This window comes from Heterodontus francisci, chromosome 1 (genome assembly GCF_036365525.1).
Source record: "Heterodontus francisci isolate sHetFra1 chromosome 1, sHetFra1.hap1, whole genome shotgun sequence".
Taxonomy (NCBI): Eukaryota; Metazoa; Chordata; class Chondrichthyes; order Heterodontiformes; family Heterodontidae; genus Heterodontus; species Heterodontus francisci.
In genome coordinates, this window is record NC_090371.1 from 127,441,252 (window position 1) to 127,463,136 (window position 21,885).

The 21,885-nt window shown below is 41.0% G+C and overlaps 1 protein-coding gene across 4 annotated transcripts in view; it reads left to right on the top strand.

The window, feature by feature from the left end:
• Positions 1–21,531, top strand: part of txk (TXK tyrosine kinase) — an 89,867-nt gene extending 68,336 nt beyond the window's left edge. For all 4 annotated transcript variants that reach the window (XM_068035870.1, XM_068035884.1, XM_068035879.1 and 1 more), the window contains exons 9-15: positions 1,345–1,419; positions 2,130–2,301; positions 3,392–3,608; positions 6,172–6,236; positions 8,859–8,977; positions 15,007–15,164; positions 20,049–21,531. In XM_068035870.1, coding sequence (XP_067891971.1) covers positions 1,345–1,419; positions 2,130–2,301; positions 3,392–3,608; positions 6,172–6,236; positions 8,859–8,977; positions 15,007–15,164; positions 20,049–20,114 — 872 coding nt within the window. In that variant the 3' untranslated portion in view covers positions 20,115–21,531. The remainder of the gene's footprint in view (positions 1–1,344; positions 1,420–2,129; positions 2,302–3,391; positions 3,609–6,171; positions 6,237–8,858; positions 8,978–15,006; positions 15,165–20,048) is intronic.
• The last annotated feature ends 354 nt before the right edge of the window (positions 21,532–21,885 follow it).

The window sequence follows — 21,885 nt, forward strand, 5'->3', positions numbered from 1 at the left end:
CTTAATTGGCTGTGAAGTGCTTCGGGATGTCTTGAGGTCATGAAAGGTGATATAAAATTCACATTTTTCTTTCTATTAAAGTTAATGGTTGGAAAATCATTGGAACACATCTGAATTTCCATTACGGAGTCCCACCATGTAAAATGCTGTGGATGAAAATTTATTCTTTATGACTAATGTCATAAAATCATGGAATCTTATCCCAATTTACATCTTTTATCACAATCATCCAAGCAAACGTAAAAACTGCACCCCAAAAGGATTATCAAAGACATGAATCAAAGTACAATTTTTATTTGGTATTTCTTCAGATTGACATCATTCTATAACCCTTACTTGATGTGTCATGCTGTTGTATTGCATGCAAACGCTTGACATATAATGTAACCCACCTTTGAATCTATGCTAAAACCATTTCCAAATTAGAAGCTGATGTAAGGAGAATCTGCTTGTCTCAGTGGTAGGACTCTACGTCAGTAAGTTGAGAGTTCTAGGCCTTCTCAGAGACCTGAGGACATAATCTAGGTTAACACTTCAGTGTGATACTGAGGGAGTTGAATTGAAGCTCAGTTCAGGTGGGTGCCAAAGATCACATGACACTATTCAAATAAGAGCAGTGTAATTCTACCTGTGTCCTGGCCAACATTATCCTTCAATACAATAGTCAGCTTTCGCGTTGCTGTTTGTGGGATCATGCTGTTGCATGCTGGCTGCCATGTTGGCCCACAGAGCAATAGTAGAATAGACTAGTAATCCAGACATCAGGAGTTCATAATCTCACTATAGAAAATTGGGAAATTGAATTCAATAAAAGTAGTAATTTGTGGGCTTGAATTACAAATACACCATGAAGTCTTCTGGATTATCATAAAAACCCAATCGCTTCATGCTTCAGTGCACAGGTCTGCTACCCCTACCCAACTTGGCCTACATGGGACACCATTCACAGACTGTGCTTGATTCTTAATGCCGTCAGCGCAACTGAAAGATGGGCAATAAATATTGTCGGTGCTACATCACCCACATCCTCAGGACAAAAGTAATAAGAATTTAAAAAGTAATTGATTGGCTGTGAAGCACTTTGGAACATTCTACAGAATGCTATTTCGTTTTGTTTAATCATGGTGACTTCATATGCTGTAAGATACTGCAGTAATGAACCATAACTATACAAAAACTGAATATAGCTGGGTTTGGCTAGAACAGACAATGTTATTATTTTAATTGCATTTTACACAAACAAGCTTTACATAAATCTGAGCATGATGATGAACAGAAATAAATAAGATTGGTACAATAATAATCTTTGCACATTTATACCTTCTATTCCATAACATTGCCTAGGCCTTGTCACAAGATTTCGCTATCCTGTTGGACTAATGGGAAGATGCGTCCCGGCAACAGCTGGCTTCAGCTATGGTACTGTATGTTATTATATATCACTGTATATACAGATCTAACATCTCACTTCCTTTTCCATTGAGATAGTAAGTACGAAAAGGTGTCTTGTTAAAAAAAATTAAGATTTAAATATTTACTAGCTGATCGCCTGTAATGTTACTCACAGATAGTCTTTTGGCATATCTCCACCTCAATAATCAGCCCTCGGATAGCACACTTATACAGGAGGCTGCAATGGACAGGAAGCCTGTGTCAGCTTTCTAGTGGGTGTGTGTTCCTCCCCACTGAGATGATCCAATACACTCAGCTGGAAGGAAAAGGAAAAACTGCTCTTTTAACTTTCATGGAGATTATTCTGGAAAATTTTCTTGAGGGTGGTATTCAAAGCTTGGAGGGTGAATTTCCTCTTGGATTCTCTGGCTCATCTGCCTTAACTTTGGTGAAAAAGCTGTGGCTTTTCCAGTGGATAAGTGGGGAAACATTGCATGGAAATTCACCCCTTGAGCTCAGCCTCAGCATCTTCTACTGCAAATTCGCTGCTGTTCAGTGTCTTTCTAAGCCTTTCTTGTCTCATTTGCTGATTGTGTTTGATTATTTCAAGTAGTCACATTCCAATTACATTATTTTATTAATGCATATAGGATGATGTCCTGTGCCATTTTCATTTAGACACACTCTATAAAGTTGTAGCTAGTTGATGAATGACTTAAAGTTGATTTTTTTCACAGAAAAATGGGAGATCAACACATCTGAGTTGACTTTCATGAAAGAGCTGGGCAGTGGACAGTTTGGGGTGGTCCGTCTAGGAAAATGGAGAGCTACACATAAAGTAGCAATCAAAACTGTTTCTGAAGGTGCGATGTCAGAAGAGGATTTTATAGAGGAAGCTAAGGTCATGATGTAAGTGCTGTTGGTTGTATAGCAAAATTCAGGGATATGTGTGTGTAAAAGAAAGGAAGACATAGACAAGGAGTTTTCCCTTTACTGCATCAGGGTAATTGTGGTAGGGCAGAACCTCCATCTACATGAATTTTGTGCTGTTGACCATGGACAACTTCCTAAGGTCAGCCAATTTGCATTTTTCAGGTGTGCTTCCAGTGATATTCCCACCTTTGCCATGAAAGCTGTTTCTGGAGTTTAAAAAGGGCTGGTTGCTCCAGAGGAGGGACCTTTGTCCCTAAAATTTAAAAATCACAGACTGGAGGAATGAATGGAGCTTATGTGAATTATTCTAATCCTTGAGGAAGGATTTAAAATGTAAAACATTCCATTGGCCTTTTGCAACACTGGAGACCATTAACATGCTGGCATTATTAACATCTGGATTACACTACAAGTAATGACAGTAATTGTAATGTATGGTGACACTCCATCATTGCCAGCAACCTTGAATACACTCACTCATATTGGGACCGCTGTATTCAATATCTGCTTTCATTTCTGGTGGAAAATCTGGAAGTGAAAGGAATTGACCAAATTTCCACCACCCTGCACATCATTAATGCCCCCAATGCAATGTAATTGAAGAGGAAAACTGCCTCATAGCAGAAAGGTTTGTAACAGACTAATTATGGGAATTGTGAAGGAGATACATTGTTCAAAGACTAGAGTGAAGATAACAGTGAGCTGGCAACTCAAGGAGCTTTTATTTGGTTTCCACACTGTATGAAGCAAGACTCAAGTCTATTTTGTATCAATATATTAAATGTAACTGTGCTATTTTTGGATATTTGATAGCTTTCAGCATTTGTAGTGACTTGCTTGATCACACAGAGTCTCATCAATTGAATATATACAGATTTATGTGGCCTCAGTAATATCTGCTCCCACACTGATCTCACTTGGGATAAATATAAAACAGATTGGATAGACTGGTCCAATTTAAATTCACAAGCCAAAAAGAGTCCATGAACTCTATAATTATTCCTAATTCAATACTGGCATATTCTGCTCAAAGTGACATTAAATCAATACTCTTTTCTTTCCTCAGGAGATTATCTCATTCTAATTTAGTTCAACTTTATGGGGTTTGCACCCAAAAACGTCCAATCTGTATAGTTACTGAATTCATGGAAAATGGCTGTCTGCTCAATTATTTACGACAGAGACAAGGCCGGTTCCATAAAGATACCTTATTGGGTATTTGTGAGGATGTGTGTGAAGGGATGGAATACCTTGAGCGGAACCATTTCATCCACCGGGACTTGGTAAGCTTTCTTGCTACAGTCAAAATGCAGCACAGGAGTATACACCTGCAGTTTGTTGGGATGGAATCTGTAGAATATCAGCAATTGTTACAATGACACTCAGCTTTAGGCAATTCTGTATGTGTCATACTGTGCTGTCAATTATGAAGGCCCAGGATCATGCCCAGATCTAAACTAATATATTTTCAAATCATTTACAGGTGAAATTATCGTCAGTACTACTACACAGACACATAGGGGGTGAAATTGTGCTTTGTTATTATAGTATTTCAGCACATTAACAGTTCAAGACTCTGCTAGAACTCATGTATACAGATATGTTAATAAGTTCATATGCTAATATTGCAGGGTGAATAGTGAAGGGAAGTGACAAGAGGCAGGATTTTGCCTGTTGGATTGGGACCCGTTGTCAAATGGTGGGTCCCGACCTCACACTGTGTGGTAAACAGTCGCCCATCAATGATTTTTCCCTGAATTGGCCAATTAGTGGTCAAAGGGTGTGCTCGCCATCCGTAGGGCTCTCGAAGATGGAGGGCCAGCACAGAAGGAGATGAAGCCTGCCATTTCAGGCAAGGGAGAGAGAGGACACCTCCATCTTGAGGCACCCTCTCAGCAACTTTAAACATTTTCAAATTAAAATATGGCCACAGCTGCTGGGCTACCATTGGGGAGGGGAAACCCCTCCACAGGGCAGCCTGTGACCACAGCTGTGGCCAGGTAGGCAGGAGGGGTCTCATAGATTGCCTGCTGTGTTGGGCCACCAGTCTGTTGCCTGGACGCTACGTCCAGGGAGCTGGCCTGTTCCCCACATGGCGGAGGGCCTGGAGGTCAACTGGAAAATTCCAGTCAGCCTCTGATAAATGGTCTTAATTGACTACCTGCTACTTGCGAGGATGTAGCCCTTCTACCACCAGGAAAGGGGCGGGATGGTGCTGGCAAACCTGTTCTCCAGCCAACAGTGTGAATTTTCGTGCCCACTTGCCTCGCAGTGAAAATTCTGCCCAAAGATTCTTTTGGTATTTTCCAAATTGTACGTGCCCAGTTACGTTTTGTTCCTTATACTTTTGGTCACACATTGAGGTGAGGAATTCTAGTGTTGGTGAATGAATACATGTTCCAGTTGGGGCAACCAGCATCTGCCATGCATCTAGCCACTGCAGTGAGGTATAGCATGGGCCAGGCACAGACCAAAGCTCCCTTGCAGTATTTCAATCAGTATTAACTTCGTATTTAAATTCCAAATGACAGGAATTGGACATTTTAGGTCTGTTTTTATGCTTCTTGTCAACTGTGACTACAAATAATCACAGCCGATCCCAATGGATCAATAAAATTACTGTTACACTAAAGACAAACCCCAGAACTTTGTAAAGGTTTGGCAGTACTGAGTGCTTGAAGAAGCACTGAATTTGTTTAGCTATGAGAAAGAAGAGCACAACAGTATCTAATGGGTTATATTAATATTGAACTTGCAACTGTAAACAGCATTCAGATAGATTTTCCTGGTCCTACACCTGGCATATTATACCATCCAGGCAAGCAAAGCACAAAGAACAAAATCAGGTGAGGAGAATCGCATGTCTGTGAGCGAGGTCCTCTTGCTGATTTCCCATCCATTAATTTAAATGGGTGGGAATTCAGCTGAGCTCCCTTCTGGACATCTGTTTTCCTTTGTGCCCAGGATATACAATACACTGGGGTATAGGAACAGGAAAATATGACCCAAATGTCCTTGATCACCCTTCATGTTAAACATGCAAAATATTAAATAAAAGTTCAGTTATGCACACCCATAGCTTGCAGTACAGCATTATTTCAGGAAAATATCGATATGATAAGATTCCAAATTCCTCATTTGTATTTAAGTTGCAGCTCCAGCAAACATATGACTTACAGTGGTATATAAGTGTACACTTTGAGATTTTCTCAAAGGAAAAATAAGAATACCTTTCCTGAAATGAGAACAGCTGTCCATTTCAAAAAGTTGTTTTAAAAAAAAAATTAAAGTCTATTTTAGCTGTAAAACACAAGGAATGAACCCTTCAGTATTTAAATATTTCTTGGTCATTTTATGCAGCATTTAAATGATGCCTTTGGCATGTGTTTTTCAGAAATCAACTTATAATTCTATGAATGATACTTAATTGATATCTGTAACTATGCCAGAAACTATAAAATTGTAGCTTAAGTCTGTTCTCTCTGCTGCAAATATTGAGTTGTAGGTGTATGAAAAAATACAAAACCAGTTTCAGGTCCACTGTTCTTTAAAAAAATACCCAATACCAACCTAGTTTCTCCTTTCAGGTACAGTTGACATGCCTGTAGGTCAGTGGGTTCATGCTCCATTCCAAAACATCTGTGCATAATCTCAGCTAACACTTCACTGCAGTGCTGAAGGAGTTTTGAATTGTTAGAGGTGCAGTCTTTTGGATGAAATGTTAAACCATCATATCTAAGTGTCATAGTAGCTGTCATAATACAGAGTTAACTACCTTAACAAAGCATAAATCTGTTAATCAACATGGAATTAATCTATGACCTTGTTATTGCTTCTTATAATTAGGCTGCCAGAAACTGTTTAGTGAGTGACCAGAATGTGGTGAAAGTATCTGATTTTGGAATGGCAAGGTAACTTTTTTCTCAGATATGGAATTCTAAATTTAATTTAAAATTTCTATTAGATTACCATTGTTAATTGAATGTGAACAGACACTGATTAATATACTTGGGGTCCTGCTGGAGCCTTTGTTATGGAGTACCATCAACAAGGTTATCATAAATTGCAGAAATGAAGTAATTTTGAAGTCATCTGAAGCATGAGATGAGATTGTTGTTCTCTTCCATATATTTGTTTTCTAGATAATTCGTAAAATGGAATTCAACTCTTGTTTTTTCATTAGTGTCGTTGGGCGATGCATTTATCATATAATTTTATCCTTGCTTAATGATGAATAATTATAATGGAATTACTGCATGCTCACCTAGCAATAATGAATGGTTGGAAATAATACTTAATACGGTGAATTATCAACACACAAAAATGTCAATTATAAATAAACTAGTTGCTTACTTTTCAAATGAGCAAAAGAGTTTGTAACCCTCCAGGTTGCTTGCATGCTTTATAGCTATTAATATTACTAAAAGTCTATTGGTCAAAAATAATTTGCAAAACAATGGCCCAGAAATTCAAGCTTGCCGAAAACGTGTGGGCTGGAGGCACACTCATGATGTATGTGCCTGTTCATGTAGTCACAGGAAGCATATTAAGTTCATGCTGGGACCTCACTCAAATGGTTGCAGCTAGTGCTACCCATGTTACTCATTGGCTGCCTGTCTGTTTTGTTTGATATTGCTCCTGTGAAGAACTTTGGGACATTTTACTTTGTTAAAGGTGCTTTATTAATGCAAGTTGTTGTTGTTTTAATTACTGCTTACCCACTATAAAATACATGCACCCTTCACTCAGTGCTCAATACCATCATTACATTTTGTATACTCTCTGATGTAGTGTCTAAATGTAGATGTCGATGCAGGCAGGTGTAGACCGGATGTTATTTTGAAAAGCTTCTTGTTCTTGAGAGGCTTTTCAGCTATGGGTAACCAGAAGGAAATAGCTGTTCATTGTGGTATAATAGCAATCTGCTATGGGCTCGGAACATCAGTGCCAAAAGCAAACTACTAATTATTGTAAAGTAATTTAGATTTATAAGCCTCATGATCATGCCACCTCAAAAGAGTAACCTGATCAACTCTGAGGTATTATAAGTAGAAAATAATGACTGCACACTTGCTGCTTTTTGCTAAAGAAAGTGACCTCTGTACCAGATAACATAACAGCAGAGGAACAGCAACATGGAATATTTTTTACTTCTTCCCGTTCTGGCAAGGCCATATTTATTGTGCATTCCTCGATGCCCTGAGAAAATGATGGTGGGCCTTCTCCTTGAGCTGCTGCAGTACCTTGTGATCATGTTGCTCCCACAATTTTGTTTAGGTAGGGAATTCCAGGATTTTGATGCAGTGACAATGAAAGAACAGTCAGGACGGTGTGCAACTTAAAGGAGATCCTGGAGGTGATGGTGTTCTCATGATAGTGCTTCGCTTGTCTTTCTTTGTGGTCGAGTTTGTGGAGCTGAGAAGTGCTGTCAAAATAACCTTCATGAGTTGCTGGAGGACATGCTCTAGATAGTACACACTGTAGCCACTGCATCAGTGGTGGAGGGGTAGGTATTGAGTGTAGAAGTGCCCCACCTACCCCAGTCCTGCCGATTGTCTCCAACCTCTTGTTGCCTGCTCCAACTCCCTCCTGGAACATACCTGAGGGCCATTGGCTTCAAGGCAGATGGCCTGAAAAGATTTATCTCATGGGGGTGAGTTGTCTGTGGTGGTGACGACAGAACACCACTAACATGCAGATGACACCTGAGACCCATCATGCATGACTTGGATCTCTCTGTTCGATTGTGCAGAGTCTCGCTCAGGAAATGACCCCAGACTAATTTCTGCTGCAACTTGTCTGTGACAGGAAAGTTGGTGAGGACGAGGTGGCTATATCATAAAATACTTAACATGTTCATGTTAAACACATATTTGTGCTATTTAAACGGAGACAAATAGTCATTGAAAATAAACTGGTTACTGTCTCTTTTGAAATAGCAAAGGAATCTGATGCAAGTGCATTAAGAATATACACAATAATGTCTCATACTGTCTCTATATTCAGAATTTTAATGAGTTTGAAGCAAAACTTCCGTGGTAGATTCAACTCCATCAACTCATATTGTCACCATATGCGTCAATACCTTCTCCCTTCAAAAATGAATCAAATTGCCTCTTGAACCTACTTATTCTACTTTGGTTACTTTCCCTAGTAAGCTGTTCTGAGCAGATTCAAATATAAAGTCTTTCATTGGACATTCAGGGGTTGAATTTCCCTGGGGGTTCTTCTAGTCATCCACTGTAACTTAGGCAGAAGATCTGTGGATACTTCAGAGAAATTATAAAAAACATGGAGATTAACGTTCTTCGCATCTTAATAATTTTCCTTAATCAATACTAAACTGAAAAGTATTTTTCCATATTAAGCGTCAGGACTGTGCACTTGGAGGTACTGCAAATGGGAAAAATATAATTTGGAAAAGAATAATTTGAGTTTCAAGTATAACCTGATCTGACATGTAATTGATTTCCTTTCCAATTTTTCTTATCTATTAAACTTGTGTTTAAACTGCACTTGCGTCTGTTTTCTAGGTACATCCTTGATGATGAGTACACCAGTTCATCAGGCTCCAAGTTTCCTGTCAAATGGTCGCCCCCTGAGGTCTTTCACTTTTCTAAATTCAGCAGTAAATCGGATGTCTGGTCATTTGGTAAGATGTTTCTTATTTATTCAGTGCACTTATGGGATTAAAATTCTTCATGCCATATCTACAAAACACCAAATATGCTTGAAGGCTAGTTGGCTATGAATCACAGAACTGTGAGTGCATTGTGATGAGTGTGTAGAATTTTCTTTTCCTCCTGTTTAGCAACCAACTGATGCCCATTCTTTTCTACTGATCACTGCACTGGAGTGGGTGGGGAATCTTAGCAGCAGTCCTTGGGTATCCATGTAGTATGGCTGGGGGCTTCAGAACTGGCCCAGAGTTAAGACTATTTTTATTTTCTTATTATTTGAAATCCTTCCTTAGCCTAAGTAATTGAATTGGCTGCAGCCCTTTCATTTTTAAATGCCCCCACTGCTGTCAGAACAGCCTTGTCTGCCAGGAATTTACACTGTGATTTTCATGCCTTTACAAGATGCCCATCCATATTTCAATGGGTGTGTTATTTGCCCCATCCCTTTTTCCTTCTGGTGGAAAATCCTGAAGAGATGGCATGCCTCCAATGTAAAATCCTGCTCAGAAAGTGGTCAAGTTTTCAGGTGATATAGTTGTGGTAGGCCAGCTTAGGTTGGCAACAGCAGGTGATAAGATTGATTTAAAGGGAATTTGTAGCATACTAGAAAGAAATCAAGTCTGTAATGGGTAGAACACACTAGATGAAATGTACTACTTTAATATGGTAGTAGGAGCGATATATTGGTGACATTATTTGGCATGTTGTTTCTGTATGTTATTGAAATAGCTAAAAGTGAGGTTGTTAGCACTTGGCACTCAATGTACCAAAATATTGTGACGCACCAATTAATTTAGCAGTAGAATTCTGAACTCTATTGCCAAATCAGCAGAGTATAAATGATAGGCAATCATGATAAACTCTATAGTTTTAGAGTCATAGAGAGATACAGCACTGAAACAGGCCCTTTGGCCCACTGAGTCTGTGCTGACCATCAACCACCCATTTATACTAATCCTACATTAATCCCAACTACATCCCCACCTTCCCTCAATTCTCCTACCACCTATCTACACTAGGGGCAATTTGCAATGGCCAATTTACCTATAAACCTGCAAGTCCTTGGCTGTGGGAGGAAACCAGAGGACCTGGCAGAAACCCACACAGTCGCAAGGAAAACTTGCAAACGCTGCACGGGCAGTACCCAGAACTGAACCTGGGTCGCTGGAGCTGTGAGGCTGCAGTGCTAACCAATGCACCACTGTGCCACCCTTCTGATCACTCTTCACCTTGAGTAGTTTTGATCATCAAGACACAGGAACCATTGGAGGTAGTTCAAAGAAGAGGCATGGGATTGATCTCCATTACAACTACTACAACTTGCATATATACAGAATAAAATAAAAACAGAAAATGCTGGAAACACTCAACAGATCAGGCAGCATTTGCAGAGAAAAAAAAATAACTCTGGTCCTCTCTCCACAGATGCTGTCTGACCTGCTAAGTGTTTCCAGCCTTTTCTGTTTTTTTCAGATTTACAGCATCCACAGTGTCTTGCTTTGTTTTGCATTTATATTGTTCCTTCTCCAGCATTACAGGACCGAGCTATGAACATAGATTGGAGGGAGAAATTGGGGCTTTTGAACTTCGAAAGAAGGCATTCCTTTTGGGATGTTATAAATCTGGATGATTCTAAATGATGTATTTTGTGGCATACCAGCATGCAAAATGGGATATATTCAGAACTGATCTAGCAGCTCAAAACTGGGCATCCATGAGGTGCTGTGAGCCATCATCATCAGCAGAATTGTATTGTACCACAATCTATAACCTTATGGCCTGGCAGATCCTTCAGCTCTACCATTACCATCAAGCCAGGGGAAAAACCCTGGTTAAACAAGAAGTGCAGGAGAGCATGCCAGGAGCAGCACCAGGCACACCTCAAAATGAGGTGCCAACCTGGTGAAGCTATAACACAGGATTACATGCATGATAAACAGTGGAAGCAGCATGCGATAAACAGTTAAGTGATCCCACTACCAACAGATCAGATCAAAGCTCTGCAGTCTTGCCACATATGGTAGTGAATGTTGGTGGACAAGCAAACAACCCTTCCGAAGAAGGGTCACTGACCCGAAACGTTAACTCTGCTTCTCTTTCCACAGATGCTGCCAGACCTGCTGAGTGAATCCAGCATTTCTTGTTTTTGTAACAAATAGAGGAGGATGCTCCAAAAACATCCCATCCTCAATGATGGCTGAGCCCAGCACATGAGTACAAAAGACAAGGCTGAAACAGTCACAACCATGGCCTCCTCCTGAGGTCCCCGCCATTATAGATGCCAGTCATCAGACACTCCAGGTGATATCAAGAAATGGCTGAAGGCACTGGGTACTGCAAAGGCAGCATCTCGGCTGTAGTACTAAACATTTGTGCTCCAGAACTAGCCAAACCCCTAGCCAAGCTGTTCCAGTACAGCTACAACACTGGCATGTACCGGACAATGTGGAAAATTGCCCAGATATGTCCTATTTGCAAAAAGCAGGACAAATCCAACCCAGCCAATTACTGCCCTATCAGTCTAATCTCGATCATCAGCAAAGTGATGGAAGGTGTCATTGACAGTGCTGTCAAGCAGCACTTACTCAACAATAACCTGCTCACCGATGCTCAGTTTGTGTTTGGCCAGGCCTTATTACAGCCTTGGTCCAAATTCCAGAGGTGAGGTGAGAATGAGTGCCCTTGGCATAAAGGCAGCATTTGACCGAGTGTGTCATCAAGAAGCCCTAACAAAATTAAAGTCAATCAGAATCGGGGAAAATCCACTGGTTGTAGTCATACTTAGCACAAAGGAAGATGGTCGTGGTTTGGAAGATGGTTGCCACAGGACATCGCTGCAGATGTTCCTCAGCGTCGTGTCCTATTCCCAACCATCTTCAGCTGCTTCATCATTGACCTTCCGTCCAACATAAGGTCAGAAGTGGGGATGTTTGCTGATTATTGCGTGATGCTCAGTATTATTCGTAACTCCTCAGATACTAAAGCAGTTCATGCCACATGCAGCAAAGCTTGGACAATATTCAGGCTTGCGACATTTGCGCCACACAAATGCCAACGCAAAATCTATCTCCAAGAGGAGAGAATCCAACCATCTCCTCTTGATATTCAACAACATCACCATCGTTGAACCCTCCACTATCAATATCCTGAGAGTTATCATTGACCAGAAACTTAACTGGACCAGCCATATAAATACTACGGCTACAAGAGCAGGTCAGAGGTTTGGAATTCAGCAATGAGTAACCCACCTCCTGCCTCCTCAAAGATTGTCCACCATCTACAAGGCACAAGTCGGGAGTGTAATGGAATACTCTCCACTTAACCTGGACAAATGCAGCTCCAAATAACGTTTGTTTTGAGAGTGCTTCTATTTTTTGTAAAATATGTTTTTAAGGACTTACAGTTGAATTATGGGCTTTGAATCACCTGAAAGCTTGAAGAAATGCTGAACTTTGTGTTTTTTTAAAAATAGATCACCAGAAGGCTTCCTAGACTTGGCTTGTAAACAAGCCCTTACTGGAAGGCATCTGTTTTCAGATAGAATACCAGCAGGGAGCTTGTTGTTTTGATTTGGAGAAGATGTTTACCGAGAAGTGAGAGGTCAAGATTTATAGTGGTCAGGAGGCTTGACTTCTGGAATGTTTTTGGTTTCACTTTGAATTGTTAAAAATTGTTAAAATTGTTTTTGCCTGCCAAGAAAGCCCAGCTCATCTCTTTTTCTGTCTTGGAAAGAAACCCTACATATCCATTGTGTCAGTCTCCTCTTGCCTGCTGTATTTGAAGAAACCCTGCATATCGAATGTGTGGGAACTGAAACCCCTGTTTCTGCATTTCTGCTGTAAGGCCTGTAAAGCCTCTGTAGCTGCATTTCTTGAAAAGCCTACCCAAAATGATCTTCAACCTGGAAAGAACTGTTCTAGGAAGATATTTCCATATCTCCTCTTTGTTTCTTTAAGAATGAGCAGGTATTCAGCCTGAGTGTTTTTTTTGTCTGTTTTATTTTTGTAACAGAGCTCTAAACAAAAATCTCTTTTATTTTTCTGGTTAACCGATGAATGTATGTATGTATGTGTGAGTGGCTAAGGTAAAAAGGGAACTGTTATACTTCAATCTGTGTCTTTGTGCTTTGCTTCATTACTGGTTAAGACTTGTTTTTATCATAATCTGATAAATTTGTTGGTTATTAAAGAAACCTGGTTGGTGTGTTTTATTCTGGGATAAAAATAGAGTCTATGATTGACCATATTGGTAAGTGGGAAAAAATTTAAATATATGTTGTGACCCATGGAGAAGTGGAACTAGAATCAACAGTGCGCTCCTCTGTCTCAATTGTATCACACTTAAGAAGCTCGACACCATCTGAGACAAAACAACCTGCTTGAACCACACCCCATCCACCACCTTAAACATTCACTCCGTCCATCACCGACGCACAGTGGCAGCAGTGTATACCATCTACAAGATGCACTGCAGCAATTCGCCAAACCTGTTTTGACAACACCTTCCAAACCTGTGACCTCTATCACCGAGAAGAACAAGGACAGATGAAGCATGGGAACACCACCACCTGCAAGTTCCCGTCCAAGCCACACACCAAGCTGACTTGGAACTATATCGCTGTTCCCTCACTGTCCCTGGGTCAAAATCTTGCAACTTCCTCCCTAACAGCACTGTGAGTATACCTACACCACATGGACTGCAACTGTTTAAGACAGCGACTCACCACCACCTTCTCAAAAGAAGAACAGTACAGCACAGGAACAGGCCATTCGGCCCTCCAAGCCTGCGCCGATCTTGATGCCTGCCTAAACTAACACATTCTGCACTTCCGGGGCCCATATCCCTCTATTCCCTTCCTATTCATATATTTGTCAAGATGTCTCTTAAACGTCGCCATCGTATCTGCTTCCACCACCTCCCCTGGCAGCAAGTTCCAGGCACTCACCACCCTCTGTGTAAAAAACTTGCCTCGCACATCCCCTCTAAACTTTGCCCCTCGCACCTTAAACCTATGTCCCCTAGTAACTGACTCTTCCACCCTGGGAAAAAGCTTCTGACTATCCACTCTGTCCATGCCGCTCAAAACTTTGTAAACCTCTATCATGTCGCCCCTCCACCTCCATCGTTCCAGTGAAAACAATCCGAGTTTTTCCAACCTCTCCTCATAACTACTGCCCTCCAGACCAGACAACATCCTGGTAAACCTCCTCTGTACCCTCTCCAAAGCCTCCACGTCCTTCTGGTAGTGTGGCGACCAGAATTGCACGCAATATTCTCAGGGCAATTAGGGATGGGCAACAAATGCTGTCCTTGCCAGCAATGCCCACATCCCCTGAATAAATAAAAAAAACTACTAAATGGTATAGAAAAAAGTTGAACCTCAAACATTGCTTCAGGTTAAGCCAAGACAGTACTGCAAGGTGGGATAAATTAACCGTGATCAAGGGTTTAGGGCTGATGTCAGGACGATTTCCTTCACGAGATCTAATTTTGGGCCAGCCTGGATCTTCCCAGCTACAGCGCGCCCTGCCTGCAAAGCACCAAGCACAGATGAATTTCCACCCCCATCTTTAGTTTAGTTTAGAGATACAGCACTGAAACAGGCCCTTCGGCCCACCGAGTCTGTGCCGACCATCAACCACCCATTTATACTAATCCTACACTAATCCCATATTCCTACCACATCCCCACCTGTCCCTATATTTCCCTACCACCTACCTATACTAGGGGCAATTTATAATGGCCAATTTACCTATCAACCTGCAAGTCTTTTGGCATGTGGGAGGAAACCGGAGCACCCGGAGAAAACCCACGCAGATACAGGGAGAACTTGCAAACTCCACACAGGCAGTACCCAGAATTGAACCCGGGTCGCTGGAGCTGTGAGGCTGCGGTGCTAACCACTGCGCCACTGTGCCGCCCTCTATTGGAATTAATTTGTTGATTTTGTTTTGCATAATTCTCTGCTGATCCTCTTTTTTTTGTTTCTTTTTTCTTTCAGGTGTTTTGATGTGGGAAGTGTTTACTGAGGGTCGAATGCCCTTTGAGAACAAATCAAATGCTGAGGTTGTTGACGAGATATCTCGAGGAGAGCGGCTCTACCGGCCATCGCTTGCATCACCCAAGGTGTATCAAATCATGTATAGCTGCTGGCATGAGGTTGGTTGCTATTGCAACTCTTTATCTGCACTATTTTTCACCTTGTCATAACATGGCATCACAGCGGGTAAGGCTGAGCGCTATGTGGATCGCATGTTTCTGGATATGGGCACACAGCAGCTTAACGGTATGCAGGCAGGGAGGGAATAGGTGACTGTCAGGCAATCAAGGAGGTATTGCAGGTGTCCCCTGAGTACATCTCACTTGCCTACTGGAGCTCAGTCATTGAGGATGTTCAAGACAGAGATCGATAGATTTCTAGATATTAAAAGCATCAAAGGATATGGGGATAGAACGGGAAAATGGCATTGAGGTAGAAGATCAGCCATGATCTAGTTTGCTACTTCTATTGGGGAGGGTTTAAATTAATATGGCAGGGGTATGGGAACTACAATGTAGCATTAGGAAGGAGAAACAAGGTACACAAAGGATTGGGAGAAGCAGATAGCACTAGAATAAGAAATAGTAAGGTATTAGGTGGGGTCAGACTAAGACGTAATGCAGTAAGGTCTAAAATAGATTTACAGTGTATGAAGTGTAGTAAATAAGATTGGTGAACTGCAGGTGGAGACATGGGAATGTGATGTTGTGGCAATAATGGAGATTTGGCTAAATAAAGAGCAGGCCTGGATACTAAATATTCCTGGATACAAGGTGTTCAGGAAGGATAGGGAAAGAAAGGAGGAAGAGGCGTAACTGTAATGACTAAGGAGAATATTACAGTGTTGGAGAAAGAGGATGTTCTAGAGTGGTCAAGGACGCAATCTATTTGGTTAGAGTTAAGAAACAATAGAGGCACCATTACACTACTGGGTGTATGCTATAGGCCACCAACTAGTGGGAAAGATATAGAGGAACAAATTTGCAGGGAAATTACAGAAAGATGCAAAAATTATAGAGTAGTGATAAATAGGGACTTCAATTATCCTAACATAAAAGCAAAATACTGCAGATGCTGGAAATCTGAAATAAAACAGAAAGTGCTGGAAATGCTCAGCAGGTCAGGCAGCATCAGTGGAGAGAGAAACAGAGTTAACGTTTCATCTAATGAAAGGTCACAGACCTGAAATATTAATGTAGACTGGGATAGTAATAGTGTAAAGGACAGAGAGAGGGGAAGAGTTTTTGAAGTGTGTTCAGGAGAATTTTCTTGATCAGTGTGATCCCGGCCCAGTGAGGAAGGAGGCATTGCTGGGTCTGGCTGTGGAGAATGAGCTAGTCAAGTGGATCAAGTCAGTCAGGAAACTTTTAGGGAACAGTTATCATCGTATCGTAGGAGTTAGGTTAGCTATGGAAAAGGACAAGGAGAAATCTAGAGTAAAAATACTTAATTGCAGGGGGGTAATTTCAGTGGGGTGAGAACAAATCTATCCCAGGTAAACTGAAATCAAAGATTGGCAGGCAAAACTGTAATGGAACAATGGGCTGCCTTCAAAGAGGAGGTGGTTTGGGTACAGTCAAGATACATTCCCACGAGGGGAAAAGATGCGGAAAACAAAGTCAGAGCTCCCTGGATGACGAAAGGGATTGCGGCGGCATGCTTTGAATTTAGCGGCCTTCCGACACGGAATCGCCACCACTGAGCTCCCACAATATTTCGCGCAGGCGCTCATTTAAATGGAGGGGGCGGAGCAGCCGCCCCTGATGACGTAGAGGGGGCTGCCGCTCCGTCCCCGGCAATGGCATCCGGAGCCACTGTGCAGGCTCCGTCGCCATTTTTAAAGGGCTTCAAGCCCTTATGAACAAATTAAATTCTTAAAGTCACATTGTGGGCAAAGTAAAACAGAAGTAAAATGGAAAACTTTATTAACAGAGCGAGGCCCCTCCCCCACCTCCACAATGGTCATTTCATGTTATTTACACACCGGAAAACCTTTTCTTCCTAGTCATCAACTTTGCCCCCCGAACTTTGTAACTTTCCCCCTCAACCCCTTCCCATCATCCCCATAACCAATAGAAAAGGCTTTCTCTGCTCCCCCCTCCGCCCTGATAATTGCACTTCTCCTCCCTCCCCACTAGCTTCTCACCTCAGAACTCAGTACTGAGTTCTGAAGGCGCGCGAGTTGCGGCCAGCGGCCATAATATCGGTGTGGGATGGCCACCAGGACAGAGTAGGTATATGTAAATCTATTTGCATTAATTTCACAATTTAAATGAAGGCCCCACCACCAAGCGGTGGGGGGTGGCCGCACCGAGGCCTGGCCGCCGCCAGTAAAATGCAGCGGGGCCTTCTCGGGGTTGGGGGTCATGGCGGGCCACTCCCGCAAGTATCTTACACGCACCCCCCCACCACAACCCCTGATGTTGAGGGGCTGGTAAAATTCAGCCCAGAGAATGAGATATAGAGTAAGATGAAGCAGAAAAAGGGTGAGTATGACAGATGTCAGATTGATGATACATGTTAGAACCAAGCTGAATATAGAAAGTTCAGAGGGGAAGTGAAAAAGAATTCAGAGGCAAAGAGAGAGTATGAGGAGAGGCTGGCAGCTAACATAAAAGGGAGTCCAAAAGTCTTCTATAAGCATATAAATAGTAAAATGGCAGTAAGAGGACATGTGGGCCGATTAGGGACCAAAAAGGAGATTTACGCATGAGGCAGAAGGCATGGCTGAGGTACTGAATGAATCCTTTGCATCTGTCTTTATCTTGGAAGAAGATGCTGCCAAAGTCATGGTGAAAGCGGAGGTAGTTGAGATACTGGATGGGCTAAATATTGATAAAGAGGAAGCATTAGAAAGGCTGGCTGTACTTATAGTTGATAAGTCACTGGACTGAGTTGGTTGCATCCGAGGATACTGAGGGAAGTAAGGGTGAAAATTGCTAACATTCTTGCCATAATCTTCCAAACCTCCTTAGATACAGGGGTGCTGCCAGAGGACTGGAGAATTGTAAATGTTACACCTTTGTTCAAAAAAGGGTATAAGATTAACCCAGCAACTACATGCCAGTCAGTTTAACCTCGATGGTGAGAAAGCTTTTAGGACGATAATCTGGGACAAAACTAACAGTCACTTGGACAAATGCGGATTAATTAGAGAAAGCCAGCATGGATTTGTTAAAGGTAAATCGTGTTCAGCTAATCTGACTGAGTTTTCTGATGAAGCAACAGAGATGGCTGATGAGGGTAATGTGGTTGATGTGATGTCTATGGACTTCCAAATACTGTTTGATAAAGTGCCATATAATAGACTTACCAGCAAAATTGAAGCCCGTGGAATAAAAGGGACAGGGGCAGGAAGAATACCAAGTTGGTTGAATGACAGGAAACAGAGAGTGGTGGTGAATGGTTATTTTTTGGACTAAAGGAAGGTATACAGTGGACTGCCCTGGGAATCACTACTGGGACCACTGCTTTCCTTGGTATATATTAATGACCTAGATTTGGCTGTGCAGGGCATAATTTCAAAATTTGCAGATGACACAAAACTTTTAAGTATTGATAATGGTGAGGAAGATAATGATTTCAAGAGGACATAGGCAGACTGGTGGAATGGGCAGACTCATGGCAGATGAAATTTAATCCAGAAAAGTGTGAAGTGGTACATTTTGGTAGAAAGAACGAGGAGAGGCAATATAAAATAAAGGGTGCAATTCTAAAGTGGGTGCAGGAACAGAAAGATCTGGGGGTATTGGGACACAAATTGTTAAAAGTGGCAGTGCAGGTTTGAGAAAGTGGTTAATAAGGCATATGGGATCCTGGGCTTTATAAATAGAGGTGGACAAAAGCAAGAAGGTTATGGTAAACCTTTATACAACTATGGTTCAGTATCAACTGGAGTATTGTGTCCATTTCTGGGCACACCACTTTAGAAAGGCTGTGAAGGCTTTAGAGAGGGTGCAGAAAAGATTCACGAGAATGGTTCCAGTGATGTGGCATTTATTTACATGGATAGATTGGAGAAGCTGGTGTTGTTCTCTTTGGAGGTGAGAAGGTTGAGAGGCAATTTGATACAAGTGTTCAAAATCATGAGGGGTTTATACAGAGTAGATAGAGAGAAACTGTTCCCACTGTTCCCATTGGCGGAAGGGTCAAGAACCAGAGGGCACTGATTTAATGTGATCGGCAAAAGAACCAAAGGCAATATGTGGAAAAACCATTTTACACAGTGAGTGGTTAGGATCTGGAATGCACTGCCTGAGTGTGGTGGAGGCAGATACAAACATGGCTTTAAAAAGGGAATTTTAGGTGAGGCTGATGCTGGAGCACAGTACTAAGGGAGTGCTGCACTGTTGGAAATGCCACTGACAACCAATTTAAGATTGTCAGTCGGGCTCGCAGTGTGGCGCATTTGCGCATACTGGAAGCTACATATATTAATACCACTGGGCCCTGTTCTTTGCAGACAGAAAGAACGTATGCACACATTGTGCCTGTTTCAGCTAAACAAAATAAGTGACAGTCATTTGCTGGTTCATTCCTCAAAGGCAATGCCTTGACCAATCAGAGTCAATCTGCCTGGTTTAAATTTCAAGCAAAGCTTGACAGTTAACTGTCAGTCACCATAAACTGGTTTACTCTCCATGGCAATGCCTCTACCAATCAGAGTCCACTTGCCAATGAATCAGCACTCTCTTCTCATATAGTATAAATTTGTTTCTTCCCTTACATTGGTATTCTTGCGAATTGTCCTGATGAGTGCAAGATGAAAAGCTTCGACAAAATGTCTCTGTTTTCAGCAATACTCAAGTTCTGTATGACCAAATGACTATTTATATAGAAAATCCTTGGGTACCCCTTTTCAGAGTGGCAGGGAGCCATTCAGACTTCTCTGAATATTGTCATGACCCAGTTTCTGGAATTTGAGATGGGGTCAGTGGCACAGTAAACTTGTGCGCAGTTCCTACGCAGATGATCACTGAAATATTTAAAAATCTATTTTCCAGAAACCAGATGGACGTCCTTGTTTTCGGCAATTGTTGGACTTAATCAATGAGGTCACGGTGAATTAATATAAGTAAAGCGACTTTACACATGCTCAAAATCCTTGATATGGGGTGGTAATATTTTGAGAACACTCAGAAAACATTCTGTGCAGGTGGTTTGTATGTTCAAGTTTTATGGGCAACACGATCCAACAAAAAATGATGTGCATCAAATATCTGGAATGGTGTCCCTTTCTTCTCTGCATCAGATTGCCCAACATTTAAGTGCAATATTAGTGAAAGTTTCAAGAAAGGATACAGGACAATGATATGACAAAATACATAAGAATATAAGAAATAGGAGCAGGAGTAGACCATTCAGCCCTTCGAGCCTGCTCTGCCATTCAATGAGATCATGGCTGATATTCTACTTCAACACCATTTTCCTGCACTATCCCCGTAACCTTTGATGTTTTTAATATGTAGAAAACATCATGTGTGTTGGTGATGTTGTTTATAATACTGGAGAACAATACTGGTGATTTGTGGCAATCATGTGGTTCAGGAATATATGTAAATGATATTAATATTGGTATTCTCATTGTCACATTTCTTTGTGCTGATAGTATGTCTTACAGTAATTTGAATATATGTTGCTGTGGTCATGAAGGGGATTATTTAAAGGTACCCCAGCCACCATAGGATCAAAATCTGTCACATATTCGCTTAGAGTGTTTGCAGGTAAAGTTAAATTTCAATTTAACAATTTAAATTTAACAAAATTACCTTTAGCTATTTTGACCATGTGACAACTTAAAATCGGAAATAAAAGAGATGACAGAAAGCATAGCATAAAAACCAGTATTGCAGAATGTTTCATTTGGTAATGTCAGGCCATTAGCTGTTCAGTCTTGCACTGTTTCTTCAGGACAATATGCAGCAAAGTGGTGCAATAACTGGTAATTATCAGAAACAATAGCAATAAACTCTCTGCAATGGGTCATAGAGGAGCTTTCAAACATTCATTATTTAAAAGGGAATCTTTTAGACAAGGCAATAAATAGAAACCAGTGATCACATGAAAATAGATGAATTGGGGTTAATGCATAACAGTATTAATATCCTTTCTGTTCAGTGACCCATGAGCATTTTGGGGCTGAGGTGAGCTATCTTTATATGTTCCCCACCTTTAATTAATAACATAGTCTTTGAACTCTAGTGGGTTTTTTTTAGCCTCCATATGCATCATAGAACAGCAAAAAAATTTAGTTCATTTGTATTTGAAACAAATCTTTTTATTATGTTATAAAGTTTTAGTGTTTCTGTATATAATCCACCTTGTCTGAAGTTTGTCTCCTGTGCAATATCTACAAGTTAATGAATAAAAATATAGCAAAGTTGTCAGAAATTCTGAAGCTACTTTAATTCTGTTCAAACAAATGTATCGATAATGAAGGCTGGTCCTAAAGTTTCTATTTGTTCAAATAAACTTGTTGACAATTCATTAATATTTTCACTGTGTTGCTGTTGGAGACTGGGTTGTGTGGAAGTAATAGGATTCATCCTTAAATGCCAAATACTGTTACTCTATTTAATCTATACATATAGTTTTCTTTGTTGTATCATCAAAGGGCTATACATGTTTGCATATAGACATTTGCTAAAAGCATAACCAAACATTCCTATTTTTCTTAATACTGTATTATTCTTACAGATCAGACTCTATCTAAATATTGGGTGATAAGGTGGTGACAAATCGATGAGTTACTCGGGTTTATAAATAGAGGAGTAGAATATAGAACCAAAGAGATCATGCTAGAACTTTATAAATCATTGATGAGGTCTTGGCTGGAATATT